General features: G+C 59.3%; 1 protein-coding gene across 4 annotated transcripts in view; it reads left to right on the top strand.

Moving 5' to 3' along the window:
- TTC7A (tetratricopeptide repeat domain 7A) overlaps window positions 1-12,346 on the top strand; it is a 134,905-nt gene extending 122,559 nt beyond the window's left edge. For all 4 annotated transcript variants that reach the window (XM_085019367.1, XM_021087552.2, XM_085019368.1 and 1 more), the window contains one exon: window positions 10,116-12,346. In XM_085019367.1, the coding sequence (XP_084875493.1) occupies window positions 10,116-10,337 (222 nt within the window). In that variant the 3' untranslated portion in view covers window positions 10,338-12,346. The remainder of the gene's footprint in view (window positions 1-10,115) is intronic.
- The last annotated feature ends 2,171 nt before the right edge of the window (window positions 12,347-14,517 follow it).

Here is a 14,517-nt window from a genome sequence, read left to right as displayed (position 1 = left end):
GCTCGGGTGTCCAGGACTAAGTGACTTTCCTGTGGGAAGCGTCGGTGGCTGGGAGCCGGGTGCCGTTGCTCATGTCCTAGCCTTGTCACGCCCGTTCTGGCTGATCATGGGCAAATCAGCTGCTTCTTGGAACCTCAGTTTTGCTTACCTGTGCAGTGGGGATTCTCTGGTCCGGGAAACCCTTCCGTGACAGGTGGAAGGGTAGGAATCAGTGGTTTTTTTTTTTTTCTGTGCCGCCTTTAGTTGCTTTCAGAGAGCAGGTATCAGGATAAATGCAATGATCTGAACATGCACAGGCCCGCGTAGGCACCGGGATTTCCGAAGTGTGACTTAGGAGCGCAGGGTTAGCAGTACAGTCCTCCCCTGTTGAGGTCTGGGTTTCACCTTGGGTGTCCCACTTCAAGGGCTCTTGGAGGAGAATGGCTGCAGGTGGCCGAAGAGTTATTGTTGTCGAAAGGGGTCTGATTGGTTGATGGAGTAGACGCCTCGGGGGGTTTGCTATCGGCTCACTGTCAGGGAAAACAGTTCACCTCTGAGCATAACCCAGGCACGGATGGACGCAGGGATCATCTGGTGAGGATGTAACTGTCACATGGGGGGAGGAGCTGGACCAGGTCGTCTTTATTAAGGTCCTTGTGCACAGACTAGAGCAGAGATTCCCATCTCAGCCATATTCCCCCTGCCTCATTGCTTATAGGGTTTCTAGCTTAGACCCACGCATGTGTCCGGTGTCGCTTGAAGGAAGCCTGCGTGGCAGCGTCACACGCTGGTCCAGGTTACCCTCTTCTGCACGGCTCTGGGTTGCCTTCCAGTCCGCTCAGCCCATGTTCGCGTTTGGCAAAGCACATCTGCCTCCCTCCCGCAATTCAGCCATTAGCTCCTCTGATAAATGCCTCCCCGGAGGTCACATCCAGAAACTTGATTAGGGAGCTGGGAGGGAGGATGTGGGCTCTGTCATTAGGCCTGCAGCCAGATGACTGTCTTCCACTGATTGCGCTCTCAGATGGAAGCTGGCCGGCCGTGTCAGTGCCCCCCACCCCTCCCAATCCAGTACCAAGCACTGTTTGAAGCACTGGCATACCATTTTTTTCATGTATGCTTATTATTGTTTGTAGCCATTTTCCTGAAATTGAAGCCAGTGCCAAGGGTGGGTTTCCATGGTAACCAAGTGGCTGTCCAGAGTGGCTCCCTACAGATGTTTCTGCAAGGGTCCCCTTTCTCTTCCCGGGGTGCCTTGCTGATCTGATGAAATCGGAGCCAGGACTGCCCACTGTTCAAGTTACAAAGCAGCCAGAGGGGCAGTCGGCTCCAGCGTGGGCAGCCCAACCCCTTTCCACACTCTCTGTTCCTGCCAGCATCCCACACGCATGCATAAAGAATAGCAAATTGCAAGCCTGGAGAAGATTGGCTAAGCCCTTTTTTTTCCTCCAAAGACATGCAAACGCTTTGGCGCCTTGGTCTCCAGCATTCCCTGATCTAAGTGTCTTCCCTGTGCTTGTCTCAGACTTGGGACATCTGGGATCTAATCCTGGCTCTGGCCCTCATTCACGCGGGTGATTTAGGAAAAGACACACTTCCACGCTCCTGCTGTCTCCTTACGTAAATGAGTAATGATCTTCTTCATTCCTGGACCAGCGTTGTTCTCATCAAGTGAGGTGACGCACGTGGAAGTGCTGCCGCACGTCTGCAGTGCCACATCAGAGAGGCAGAACACAGCACACACACCACACGCAGCGCTGCTGATCGGTCACAGCGCTCTTTCCCACTGAGCACAGATGGGACCTCGGGATCTTGTTCACCATGGTACTGTACCCCGGGAGCCACTCCCTTTGGTCTAAGTCGGCTTGGCACTTATATAAGGGATTCATTGTGAAAAATAGTCAGTAGAGAATGAAAGAGATACAGCAGTTGTCTTAGCCTGAGGTTGGCGCTGAGCTTGGAGGATTATCCAGAGAAAGAAACACAGAGGGGAACGGATTACCCCCCCCCATCCCCACTGAAGGCATTGCCAAGGCAGGTTCCCAGGGGGACATCCTGGCCTTACCACGCCGCTGCGGCTCTGTGAGGACATCGGCCTCTGATAGGTACAAGAGGAAGGAGACACAGCCACCCCGGAGACCATGGCCACCCAGAGCCTGGGCTGGAGGAGCTCTGGGTCTCCCAGTGAGCTCCCGATGCAGTGGCTGAGTCCCACTCTGTGTACATGGGACAGGAAATTTGGAGACAAGTTAGAGAAAATCTCTCGCGGAGGAGAAGGCTATTGCTTTTGGGAGCCGGTGTTCAGACTTCTGAGAATATGACCTTTAGCCCAGGAGCATGTTCTCAGCTCTCTCTGACCCACTGCCCTCCCGGCCCTGGATGTGATGGATCTCCACCCCGGGCTCGGCTCAGGCTTTTCCACCCAAATCAGGCAAGAAGGAGACACCTCTTCGGCAGAGCTGTACCAGCGAAGAGTCCCCACTGTGTACACAGCAGCGTCTCAAAGGGGTCTGTGCTGTCAAGCCTTGGTCCTCTAGGCTGCCACCTCCGCCAGCCTCAAGGATGGCCAGGTGGCTTTGGGAGCCTGCCAGGTGCGGAAAGGGAAAGGCATGCTCTCTGGCCATGGAAATTCCCAGCGAAATCCCAGGAGCAGATTCTGATGGTCTCTGCCAGCTTGGCCTCAGGTAGCTGGAAACCCCACTCACTCAGCCTAGGGGTTCCAAATTGAATTTACTGGCAGAAGAATGTAGTTAAGAAGGGGAAAACCAATCTTTACCTGCCCGCCCCCAAGGAAACGTGAGAAAGGAAGCAGGGTCCTTCCCAAGATCAGCAGAGGAGCTGGCCCTCGGGTGACAGTGTTCTTTTTCAGACAGGGCTCCGCGGGCTTGGCCTCCAAGGGAGCAGAGATGCTTCGGGAGGTCAGGGAGCCCCTGAATGACGGATGGAGTGATCAAGTCACGGGGAACCCCCAAGATGGGCTCCTTTGAGGTTGCCTGCCCTCAGTGGTGGGAGGGTCACTAGCTCTGGCCACAGACTCACTCACTCTCCCTGCGCTCTGCTTGGCTGAGCCGGGAGTATGGATGCTCTGGTGTAACCAGTCTCACCGCAAGTGATAGCTTGAAAGCCACAGCCAGGAGTGGGCAGGCGCAGCTGCATCCCTGCCTTTTAGGGGGGCAAGGGGCGCCCTCTTCTGCCAGGGACAGATTCTAAGGGGTTGGGGTTCCTGGCCCCTCTGGCCAGGTTTCCCCGCTCCTCAGGTCACGATGTCTTCTGGAGACAGAGCTCTGGACTCCCTGCTGCCCCATCCTTCTGGAACCCTTTCCTCCTCAGGCACCCTAGCAGCAGGGGGAGACAACCCTGGCTGAGCTTGGGCTCTTGTGAACGAGATGATTTCTGAAGCACCCCTGGCTGCGTGACCCGGGCTGTTCTCTCTCCAGCTGCCCTGAGTGTCCTCTGGTGAGAGCTGGGGATGAATCATCCCCCTGCTTCCCATTGGGCTCCCAGCGGCACTGTCTTTAAGTGGGTTTGAGGATCAAGGGCACGGCCACGGCTGTGTGGCCACCCCCAGATGGCCCCCGAGCTTCTTGGCTCCCTCTCTCCAGGCTGGAGTGGGCCACTTGAGGATGTAAGTCCCTAGCAGCTCCCCGCCACCACCCCTCTCCCCTGCCAGGGCGGGGCCTGAGTCCAGGAGGCCCAGGGCTCTGCCCCACCCAAACCTAAGGTTCTGGGTTGGGCCTTTTGCAGGTGTTCGAGGAATCCAGGCGGAAGGCTCTGCTCTCTAAGGTCAAAGAGGTGACCTCTGGCTGCACAGAGCTGCTTCCCCCACCCTCCTCCCCTGGCTGGTTCCAGCCACAGCTCTGGAGGGCGGGACCAGACAGGAGAGGCGACACACCTGAGGCAGACAACCAGCCCTGCCAGCCCTCAGTTACGGGGACACTGGGAGATGACGCCCCATCACTGGCTCAGTTTTGCTTCTGTCAAATGGGGATAATAATTCAGGCCTTTGTGACCGCAAGGGGTCATTTTAGGACTCAGATGGACCAAGAGCTGTGAAAAGATGTCAGCTCTGGGTATTTTGGCTACCACTTATGCGGAAGGCTTGGTGGCAGGTGGACAGGGACCAAGGACCTCAGAGCCGCCTTTGGGGTTGCTTCTGGGGCTGGGTGGCTGGGACGGTTTTAAGTCCCCAGTATCGGAGGCAGCCTGTGCCTGGAGGTTGGAGCCCAGCCTTCGAGTCTCACAGACCTGGACTTGAGTCCCACTTTGCCTGTACTTGCCGTGTAACCTTGGCCAAGTTCCTCACCGCCCACTCCCGCCCTCTGCCCCCAGCAGCTCCGTGTCCTCATCTGTAAAATGGAAATTGCAATGCCCAGCACCCAGGATTTGGGTTACAGAGTTCTGTGAGTTAATGGCCCGGTGGTTGCGGTTACTTTTACCTTTTGCGCTCTGAAGTGTGGCTCCCAGGCCAGGTTTGGGTGCTCCTGGCTTGCAGAGAGAAAGGGAAGCCCAGAGCCGAGCCCCAGACACTCACTGTCACTGAGCCAGGCCATGGAGGTGCAGGACATCAGCGCCAGCCACCCTACGGGTGGGACAAGTGTATAGGCGGTGAGAGGCCAGGCTGGCCTCAGCTGAGAGCAAGAGCAGCTGGCCAGTGGCTCAGAGTCTGTGTTGTGGGACGGGGGGGTGGATTTGAGACCTGCTCTTGCCCTCTCGTGCTCCTAGGTGACCCTCCAAAAGGGGTGGGCCGGGCCCTGGGGCTGCTGGAGCCGAGGGGCCGGGAAGGCCAGGCTCTGGAGCAGCCCTGCCCTCTGGCCCATAGTTGGATTAGCCTGGTTCAGCCACTGCTTCCTGTCTTGAAAGGAAGAAAGGTGTCCTCAGCAGCTGAGAAGTGAAATTCAGTGTCCAGCCTTCTGGAGTTTCCCGGACGCTGGACCAGGCGGCAGCAAGGTCCCTGCCTCTGCGCCCAGGACACCCCACCTGCTCTGGGCTTCTCCCGCCTCATTGGCTTCCTGAGCTGTGACAGGGAGGGGACTGAGGGTCCAGGCCGCCTGAGGGAACAGGAGGCCCCAGCACTCATGTGTGTGTGTGTGTGTGTGTGTGTGTGTGCGCGCGTGCGCGCGTGCGCGCGCGGGGGTGAGTTCTTGTACAGGCACCCCCGTCCTGGGGGTCTGTGCCTGCCCCACCCCCTCCAGTAAGGGAGGGATATTGCTTCTCAGGGGCAATGTCTTGCTGGCCATTTGACCTCCTGATGCTGTGGTTTTCTCGTGTGTTTTCTGGCCTCTCGCCAGCACTGCCTGCCCCAGGGCCAAGGGGAAGAGAAGGAAGGAGGCTCCGCCGTGTGAGGGTGGGAGGTGCCAGGGCTCCCAACCCACCTTATGCCTGCACGGCCCAGCCCCTGGCACACACCCTGGACCCGCACCCCACGTGGTGAAGGTGGAGACGGGGCCCGCTGCCTCTGGCCCAGGGCTTTCGGCAAACCTTAGGCCAGTGTGTAGACTCCTGAAATCCGTACCCACCTGGATGCGGACGTGGATGGGAAGCTTTCTCTCGGTGTCACAGACTAGATCAGAGCCATGGGTGAGCACGGTTCGCTTAATTTAGCCCCAGAATCAAGGGTCGGAAAGACTCATGTGTCTGGAGGGTGCAGAAGGCCAGTGCAAACCCCAAAAAGGCCAGCACACCCTTCTCCCTTTGGGCTCTGCCTCCTGCTCAGAGAGGAGCCTCTACTACGGGGTCCCCTTCTCGGTGCCTGTCACAAGCTGTTCACTTCCAGAATCCAAAGTCCAGAGGCCTCGCCACAGCCACCAGACCTGGCCCTGTGGGCCTAGCCATGTTCCACGGGGGCAGAGCCCCCTGCCTAGAGGTGGGACTGGCAAAGGAACCCCCCCCCCCAGCTCCACCCCGGGCTGTGACTCGCCCCCTCACCAAGCCTGTGCTTGTCTTCGAGCCTGGCTGTGACCCTCTGGGGACGGACACCACTCTTAGCCGAGGGGCCCACGGGTAGTTTCGACATCTCACCCATGGAGGCCCCAGGAGGAGGGAGGGACAGGGGTGAGCTCTGCCACATGAGAAGCACGGACACCTCTGCTGCCCCAGAAGACCCCCACCTAGCTGTCAGCTGGGTGTTGGGGTCCGGAAGGAGTCGTGCCCCTCCGCCCCTCCTCGGGAGATGGGACCAGCCTGTGGCCTTGGAGCTGCCCCAGCCGGGGGAGGGCAGTAGCTGGGTGTGGGCTAGGTTCTCAGCCTGGAGAGAGTCCTCTTTCCTGGTTGGGTTGGACAGGTTGAGGCTGACACGTTGGGGAGAAGCTGGAGTGCAAGGAGGGAGTCTGCACTGGCTGGAATGGGGGCCTCCCAGCACCCTGGGATGGGTGAAGGGAGGGCGCCTTCCCTGGAGCAGCACGGGCTCCTGCCTGCAGCGCCACGGTCCCCAAGCAGGGGGCTCCAGGGACCAGGAGGCTCCAGCAGCCTCCAGCTGATTCCCGGCTTCGCAGCTGGAAAGGCTGTTACAGAATCCCAGGAATGTGCTTGGAGCTCAGAAAGAAAATTCCCAAAATAACTTCTATAAATACTCGAGGGTAGGGGTGGGGAGGGAGCTCGCAGCCTGGCACTAGGGGCAGCCCAGCCCCAAAAGAAGGCGGTGGCTCACCCAGCCAGGACCTTCGTGCTGCCGCACCCCTCTGGGGGGACAGTGTTAGCCACTGGGTGAGGTGGGGTGCAGTGGCAATTCTGAAAAGGGCGGGCGGGATCCTCCCTCCCCTTCGTCCCCATCCTGGCTGCCGCTCCTGACCCCACCCTGTCCTTCTGCAGAGAACCCGGCTTCCTAACAAAGACGGTCCCCTCACAGTCTCCCTGCAAACCCGAGACCAGACCCCAGCTGGGGTGGGGCTTCTCAGGTTGCCTGCCTTTGTGGCCCTACGAGGAGGTCACTAGGGACAGGTAAAGGCCGCTGGTGTGCCAGGTTTTGTATCCAGGACATCCCGCCACCCAGACCCTGTTGAGCTGCCGTTCTGTGGGGCTGGTAGTGCCAGGCCCCCTGCCTCAGCCTCAGGGGAGCGCGTCCAGGATGGCATCCTCGAGCCCCCAGTAACAGCACGATCTCAGGTGACCATGTGGGCAGAAGGGGCCGTCCTTGGGGAAGACTTCGGGAGGAGCAGGGTCCCAGGTAGAGGAGCGGTGGCCAGAGGCTCTGCCATCGCGGAGATCCAGGAAGGGAGGAAAGAGGGAATGATGAGGGCGGGAAGGCCTGGGAACTCCGTGGCCCTGCCCCTCCCTGAGCGGCGCCCGTTATAGGCGTGATGCTCCGTCACCCTGAGCAGCATGCACGTCGTTCCCATCCCGGCGTGGGAGGCACAGCCGTGCCATCTCCCAGGTCAAGTGTCAGAAGCTGAAAGTCACTCAGCAGGTCTGGTCTCCTCTCTCAGCACAGGGTCGGGAGGGGTCAGCAGGGACATTGGGATGCAATCGAGATGCCGGTTCTGGGTTCCCACCTTCTCCCTGGAGACCTGTTCTCAGGGCAGCTGGGGGTCAGGGTGCCAAAAGGGTGCCGGACCGTGGGCCCTCGGCCCAGTGCCAAGCTGGGGGCAGAGCAGGTGAGACCTCGCATCTTCCTGGGGCGGGGCCCCGCCCAGTTGTCAGGCAGCAAACAGCTCGAGTTGCTACCAAACATGAACTGAACAGGCTGGTGTCTCGGGCAGGTGGCCGCAGATCCTGTTACAGGCCCTGGGCCTCCAGGCCCCAGCCTGACCCCGGTGTCTCCTTTCAGGCGCTAAGGTCAGCACCCCAGGGTTGGGAGGGGGGGACGTGATCCAACCCCAGGGGGAGCCTTGCCCTCTAAAGGAATCTGCTCTTCTGCACCCTCCTTGTCCCCCCTTCCCGCCACCCTGACCCTCTGTTCAGCTTGGGGACACTTCCATTTGCTGTCAGCCCCAACCTGCGCCTTGCTACCCAGTTTCAAATCCATCCTTGCAGAATCCCCACAGTAGCCTACAAAGGAGGACTGTTCGCTGCCCCAGATTACAGATGAGGAAACAGTGGCTCCGAGAAAATGGGCCACTTGCCCACGGTCACGGCCCTTGTCAGAGACAGAGCTGGGAGTCCAGCCCGGCCAGGTCTTCCAGCTCTGCAGCCCTGGGCTTTGTCCCTCTACACAGGACACACAGAGAAGCCTCCCCAAAACCTTCAGCACCGCGAGGAAAACCAACCCTCCGTCCCACCCCAAACATACCTGTGCCCTGTTCAGGCTGCAGATGCATCTGGGCCCCTTCCCAAACACCTACACACTTCTCAAGATCAGGGGTTTTTAAACTCATTTTTTAGCTGTAGAGCCCACTTTTCAAACAAAGTCTCCCATGGAAGCTCAATAGAGAAAACTTGGTGTGTAAAAACCACAGGGCCCCACCCCCGCTCTGGGAGGTGCTGCTGGCCTTCTCTGTCCGTCCTCGTTGCTCCCCCATGGGCAGCACTCACAGGGCTCAAACCTTCCATTTTTGGTGCTTAATTGTGGTGTCTGGCGGCCTGTCGTCTCGCCTTCCTGCCCTCCTCCCTGTGGGCCCTGTTCCATCATGAGCTGCTCAGGGTCCAGCTCCCAGGCCATGCGGGCAGAACAGCTTGGCCTGGAGCCCTGCCGGTCAGGCTGGGCACTGCCCTCCGGTCCCGGGCAGCCCTGAGTCAGCACCGCTCCTCTCTGGCCAGATCCAGGGGCTGTGCCTCAGCCTCCACCCTGCCCCTGGTTCCCCTGTGCGCCCCCATCCCTGCGGTTCCCTGAGGACGGCTTGGCCCTGCCTCGAACAGCTCCCCTTCCCTGCCCGGCCCCCTGGCCACCAAGACAGCCAGCCGGCACCTCCAGAGAGGGAGAGAGGGGCTTTTCTAGGGCTTCCTGAGCCCCATCTTTTACTCTTGCCTAATTGGTCGTGTTCCAGGCCCTCAGAGGACTTTATGAAATCAGCCATGTGCATCTTCCCCAGTGGGTCTCCATAGCAACGGAGGGCCTAACTCTGGGGAGTGCGGCGGGAGGAAAATGTTCCAGCTAAAAATGTACATGGCCATCCGTGGGCGGGCACCCGCGAGGGGGCTCCAGGCACATAGAAGGCAGCTCCTCAGCCCCCGCCTGTCCAGGAAGCCAGTGTGGTTCAGGCTTTATCTCATGGCTTTGAACGAGAGGCTGGCCCCCGGCGCTGTGTGCTGCTCTGTGACACCTTTGAGGGCTGGAACACACTTGGATGGGTTGGTGCAAAGCAACCTTTCTGGGACTGGAGGTCACATGAGGACCCTGGCCCCCCACCTCCCCACATCCTCCTCAGTGTGGGTGGACGGGGACATCAAGGAACAGGGTGCCAGTTTCACTTCCCAACCCTTTTGGGACCAGTCCCATCACTTCCTCTATTGCTCAGGGTCGTTGGAGCCAAACAGCAGGGCCAAGCCTCCTGGGTGGTCCTGACCCCTCCGCAGAGGCCCTCCCCTCACCCAGCATCCATCCGTCCCTGTCTCTGGCCATCTGACTCTCTTCCTGCACCCCTCGCCTGCCAGGCCAGGCTGGGCTGGGTTTTAAGTCCCAGGAGGACAGGCCACTGCTGTAGGCACAGGACCTGTCCCTCCACCCTCAAGCCTGGAGTGCACCCTCCTCGGTCTCGAGTGTGCCTTGGGGAGAAGGGCGGTGCCACAGTGCAGCACAGGGACTCAGGGTCTCACACCCATGACTTCGAGTTCACACATGCCAGGCATCATTCAAGTGCTTTGCCTGTACTGTCGTGTAAACGTCACAACCCTAAAGGTGGGCACGGTGGTCCTTCGCATTTACAAATGAGGAACCCAAGGGCCAGAGAGCGGTGACGTGCCCAGAGTCCCGCAGCTGTACTGGGGAGACCCAAAGCCAGGTCTGCTGAGTTGAAAGCCCATCCCCTGGGGCCAGGAGGGGCAGAGTTCCCACTGCAGGTGACCCAGGAGGCCGGGCTGGATGGAAGCCAGGCTGGGACAGACAGACAGGACTCACGTGGGTCACGACCTGTCACTTGACATCCCCAAGCCTGAGAGGCGGGCCCACCCTGGCTCGTGGCCACACGTGCTTCTGCTTCTTAGCCCATTGGACACCCCCGGCCCAGGGACAGCCTCACTCACCCCACCCTGTGCTTGCTCCCCAGGGGCTGATGCTGAGTCGGCTGGGCCGTAAGAGCCTGGCCCAGAAGGTGCTGCGGGACGCCGTGGAGAGGCAGAGCACCTGCCACGAGGCCTGGCAGGGCCTGGGCGAGGTGCTGCAGGCCCAGGGCCAGAGCGAGGCTGCCACCGACTGCTTCCTCACCGCCCTCGAGCTGGAGGCCAGCAGCCCAGTGCTGCCCTTCTCCATCATCCCCCGAGAACTCTGATGCCACGTGGCAGCAGCCGGAAGGGAGGGCGGGTGACAGGCAGGCCGCTAGAGCCCGGGTCAGGGGAGGTGCAGGGCCTCAGGGAAATACAGCTCTAGGGGACACTTCTGCTGGCTGCAGCCCTCCTTCTCCTCGCCTCCGCCACCTCGCCCCTACTTCTCCTCAGGCCCAGCTGGGACTGGGAGCTGCTCATCTGGAGCTGGGTGGACCAGATTTGCATCAGAAACAAATCCCTTGTTCCTTGGAACTCGGACATCGTGGCCTTTATGAGCACACAACTAGCTGGGAGGCCACATCAACGTGGGGACCTCTCTGCAGCGCATCCACATCAGCTAAGTGTGTGGTAAGGGTCTCCGAGGCTTGGGTACCTCCCCGCGCCCATCTGGAAGCCCCACACCTGTCCCTCTCCTGCAGCATCCCTGACCCTGGATTTTCCAACTTCGCACAAGCTATAGTCTCAAACCTCAGCTTTCTGCCAACCAAAGAGGAGCCCGATGAGCTGCCCTGGGGCTGGGCCATGAGGGTTCCCCTGAGTTCCTTCCTCGACCCCTCGGGAGACAGTCTGCCTGAACCCTAAGCGACTTAGAGTCGTGGTGACTGGACTTATCTCCCGAGAACCCTGGTGGGGGAGCCTCACAGCTGTACTTCACTGCCCCCACCAGGCCTCTGGGCCCTGGGGAGCCCCATGGCCCTGGTCTCACAGCCTACCCCTCAGGTCCTGTCCAGGGCACTCCTGGCTTGAAGGAGTGGAAGGTGGAAGAGGATGGACCTCGGGGTCCTCTCGCAGGTCTGAGAGAGTGAGCGCTGCTTGGTCTTGCCCCGCTTTGCCCAGTGAGGCCAGCTGGGCCCCACTGTGCTCTTCCCCTCTGTCGCCAAGTGCCTTTGGGGCCTCTGGTGTCTGGCCAGGGCCACTGAGTTCCAGCCATAACTAACCTTCCATTTCTGCCTGCCCCCACCACTCTGGAAACATGCCCGGCCACCTCCTGCCCTGGGCCGTGGCCCCTGGGACACATGCCTGGCTGCTGGTCTCAGCCCTTGCTAAATACCTTGCATCAGCACCTCGTTCCTCCTAGCCTTACCTTTCCGGGCAACAGGTACAGTGTAAACCCCTCCGGGGGTTATAATAGAGAGACCGGCCATCTGAAGGACTGTCCTTAACACATCTCACCCCCCACAGCCCACTTTCCCCTCCGGCTTTCTTGGGTGACCCAGGCCAGACCCTGGCCATTTGGGTCCCTCCTGCCTGCGGCCAAATGGGGACTGTGATTAGAGACCCAAAGAGGAGCCGGAGCCCAGCCCCTCTTCTCTGAGCAGGCCTCTGTGTCTGTGACACCCTCTCTACCGGGGTCCCAGGGTGCTGGTGGGTGGGTCATTTCCCTACTGGCCCCCTCAGCCCTACAGCATGATGCTCTTGGAATTCGCCCTAGGAAGGCAGTCCCCGCGGGCCTATCAGGGAATTCCTTTTTTATCTGCACTTTGGGTTTTCGTTTTCAAGCGCCATCTGGTACATTTCTCACTTGAAGGTGTGTGGAAAGCTCGGGCCAGGGCTGCCTCTTCTGTTCCTCAGACAGGAGGGGGGGCTGTTAGAGACGCACCCACCTCCCGGCCCTGGCTCCACACTGCACACCCCGGGTGCTCCCAGGGGGAGCCCGTGCCTCCTGGCCTTCCCACACCGGGCTGAGGGACACTGCAAGGACACCAGGTCCTTCACCTCCTGGTGGGAGGATCGCTGTATGTCTGTGTGTATGTGTACAAATATATATATATGATAGAGATCTATTTTTATTCTGGAATTCTGTTCGGAAAAAAGTAAACAAGAAAAAGCAAACGCTGTTGGTTTACATGGGGATGCCCAACGCTGCTGGTAGTGAATGCTTGGTAATAATAGGAAAGGCAACAAATGCATTTTGACTTGAAGCGTTCCTTATAGGGAGTCTCCCAGGGCTGGGCAAGTTGCTGACAGTTTGAAACAAATGTCTGAAATAAAAGAGACCCGTGAAGGGAACGCAGGCTGGTGTGAAGCAGTGTGTTCATCTCTCCCCTGGGACAAGCGTGGAGAGGGCCCTGGAGAGGAGGCAGAGGCCTGAGAAGTCCCAAAAGCCAGGACGGGCCGTGCAGGTGGGGGAGGGGAGGGGGAGGGGCTAAACCCTGGGGGCGTGGCCAAAGCCTGGAGGTAGGTGGGAGGGGGCCCGGAGAGGTCCAAGCAAGGCCGGCTGGAGCGGGCCTCCTCCTGGCCTGCCACCTATCCCTCAGGTGGGCTTGAGACCCCTGCTGCCTCCAGGGCCCAGGGCCGGACTTGCCACCTGAACGGGAGAGACTGCCACAAGGGCACTGCCAGTGCAGCATCTTCAGCACTGGGCGAAAGCGCCAAGGGAGGGGGGGTGTGGTGAGGATCCAGGCTGGTCCAGATCAGGCCCTGCTCTGACAAGGCCATGCCAATACTCTCCTCCCAGAGGTTATGCCACGTGGCAACATACTACAGATGTTACAAAACATGCATCAAGGGATGACATAAATGTACAGAGAAGCCCTGTTTTCTTCATGCACCCCCGCGGATTATCCCGTCTACCCCCCAAGACCGCACCCACTCAATTTGAAGACAGCTGCCTTAAGGCATCGACGGAACTCGGGCTTGGCCTCGACAGAACTGCCCACTCAGCACGCTGGTCGCCTCCACCCCGACCCCCAGCCCTATGCTCGGGGATGTCAGTTTTGCTGTCCTAGTGAGAAGGGCCCTTCTTGGTGCCTCTGGTGCCCAGCGTCTCTTTCGCTGTCCTACTTTATTTCTAGAAAACACATTTAGTCTTTAGTGTTTAAACAATTAGTATCAGATTACTCGTCACACACCCTCACCCCTGGCTCCCAGCCCCCCTGGGGTGAGAATTAAAGGCTGCTTTAGGTTATAGGTCTGCCAGCCTAGGAGAAAGGTCTAGAAGAGCTCATCGTACAAGGACGAGAATGGAAGCATTTGGAGGGAGGGAGGGAGGCAGGAAGGGAGGGGAAGCCTTCCCATTCCTAAGGAAGGCTTGGCTGAGCTGACTGACCTCGAGCTGGTCAAATGTTGGGGGTCAGGCAGTAGTGGGGACGCAGGCGTTTCCTGCTCTCCAGCTCCCCGTCTGCAGAGCCCTCCCTCACACACAAGCCCTCCCTGGAGAGGAAGGGAACCAGCCCTGTGTCCAACCCATTGTGCCCGAAGGGCTGGAGTTTGGGAATAAGACTCGGGGTTGCACTGTCACACGTGGACCTCTGGCCCACAGTGCTTCAGTATTAATAATGTGTATCTGCAGCACAAGTACGAATGGAATTTCAGCCGCCATCCCCCAGACTCCTCTCTGGGACCAGAGTGCTCATTGTTGCATTCACACCCCCAGCCCCCGACCAGAGCACTCAGATGTCGTCACGGTGCAAATATTTCTCGGCCTTGCTTGGGAAGCATCCAACTAAACACATCTCCCCCAGCCCATGCTGCCAGCTGCTGATGACAACCCCCAGTCGGCAAGTGCCTCACGCCTAAGCGACCTGTGGGACCATCCACGTGGTGCTGACTTGCATTCTGGAGGCGAAGAAGTCCTGCCCAGAAACTACCCTGTGCCAAAAAGTCCTTTGAATTTTCATCCAGCTCTTTCAGTTGCAGAGATGCAATGCAGATAGTTCCAGGAAAGAGACGGGGGCGGCGGGGGGCGGGGGGGGACCCTGGAGCCCTAGGGCGGGGACTACAGAGCACAGACCCGAGGCCAAAACAGCCACTCATCCACTTTTGGTGGTAGAGTCAGCACCCAGCCTGAGCCCAAAGACCCAGCTCTACCACTGGTTAGCCCTGGGCCCTTGACCCAGTCACCTAACCTCTCCGTGCCTGTCTCCTCATCTGTCAAGGAAGAATAATCCTAGAATAATGCCTGCTTTATAGACTGTCCTGATGATTAAATGAGAACAGCGTGGAAAGAGCCTAGGCCAGTGCCTGGCCCTTAATAACCACTCACCACTCACCGCCATGTGTGTGATGCTTTTCTCTGTGCGCCTGCTCCCTCCTTGCTCCCTACGGGGCCGGCCCTGCTCACTCGGAGATGCTCCCATAGGACCATATTCTGTCTACATACCCTGGCTGACCTTCCGCTTCCAGCACCGTGGCAGCCCCTCTAAGCGTCTTAGTTTAAGATTCTTGGATGAAGAGGATCCCACT

Source organism: Sus scrofa, chromosome 3 (assembly GCF_054392235.1).
Source record: "Sus scrofa isolate SSC_HxYL_T2T_F1_AM1 chromosome 3, Sscrofa_HxYL_maternal_Yorkshire_Landrace_v2.0, whole genome shotgun sequence".
NCBI classification, from domain to species: Eukaryota; Metazoa; Chordata; class Mammalia; order Artiodactyla; family Suidae; genus Sus; species Sus scrofa.
The sequence above is the reverse complement of the archived record's forward strand: the minus strand, read 5'-3'. Positions and strand labels throughout refer to the sequence as shown.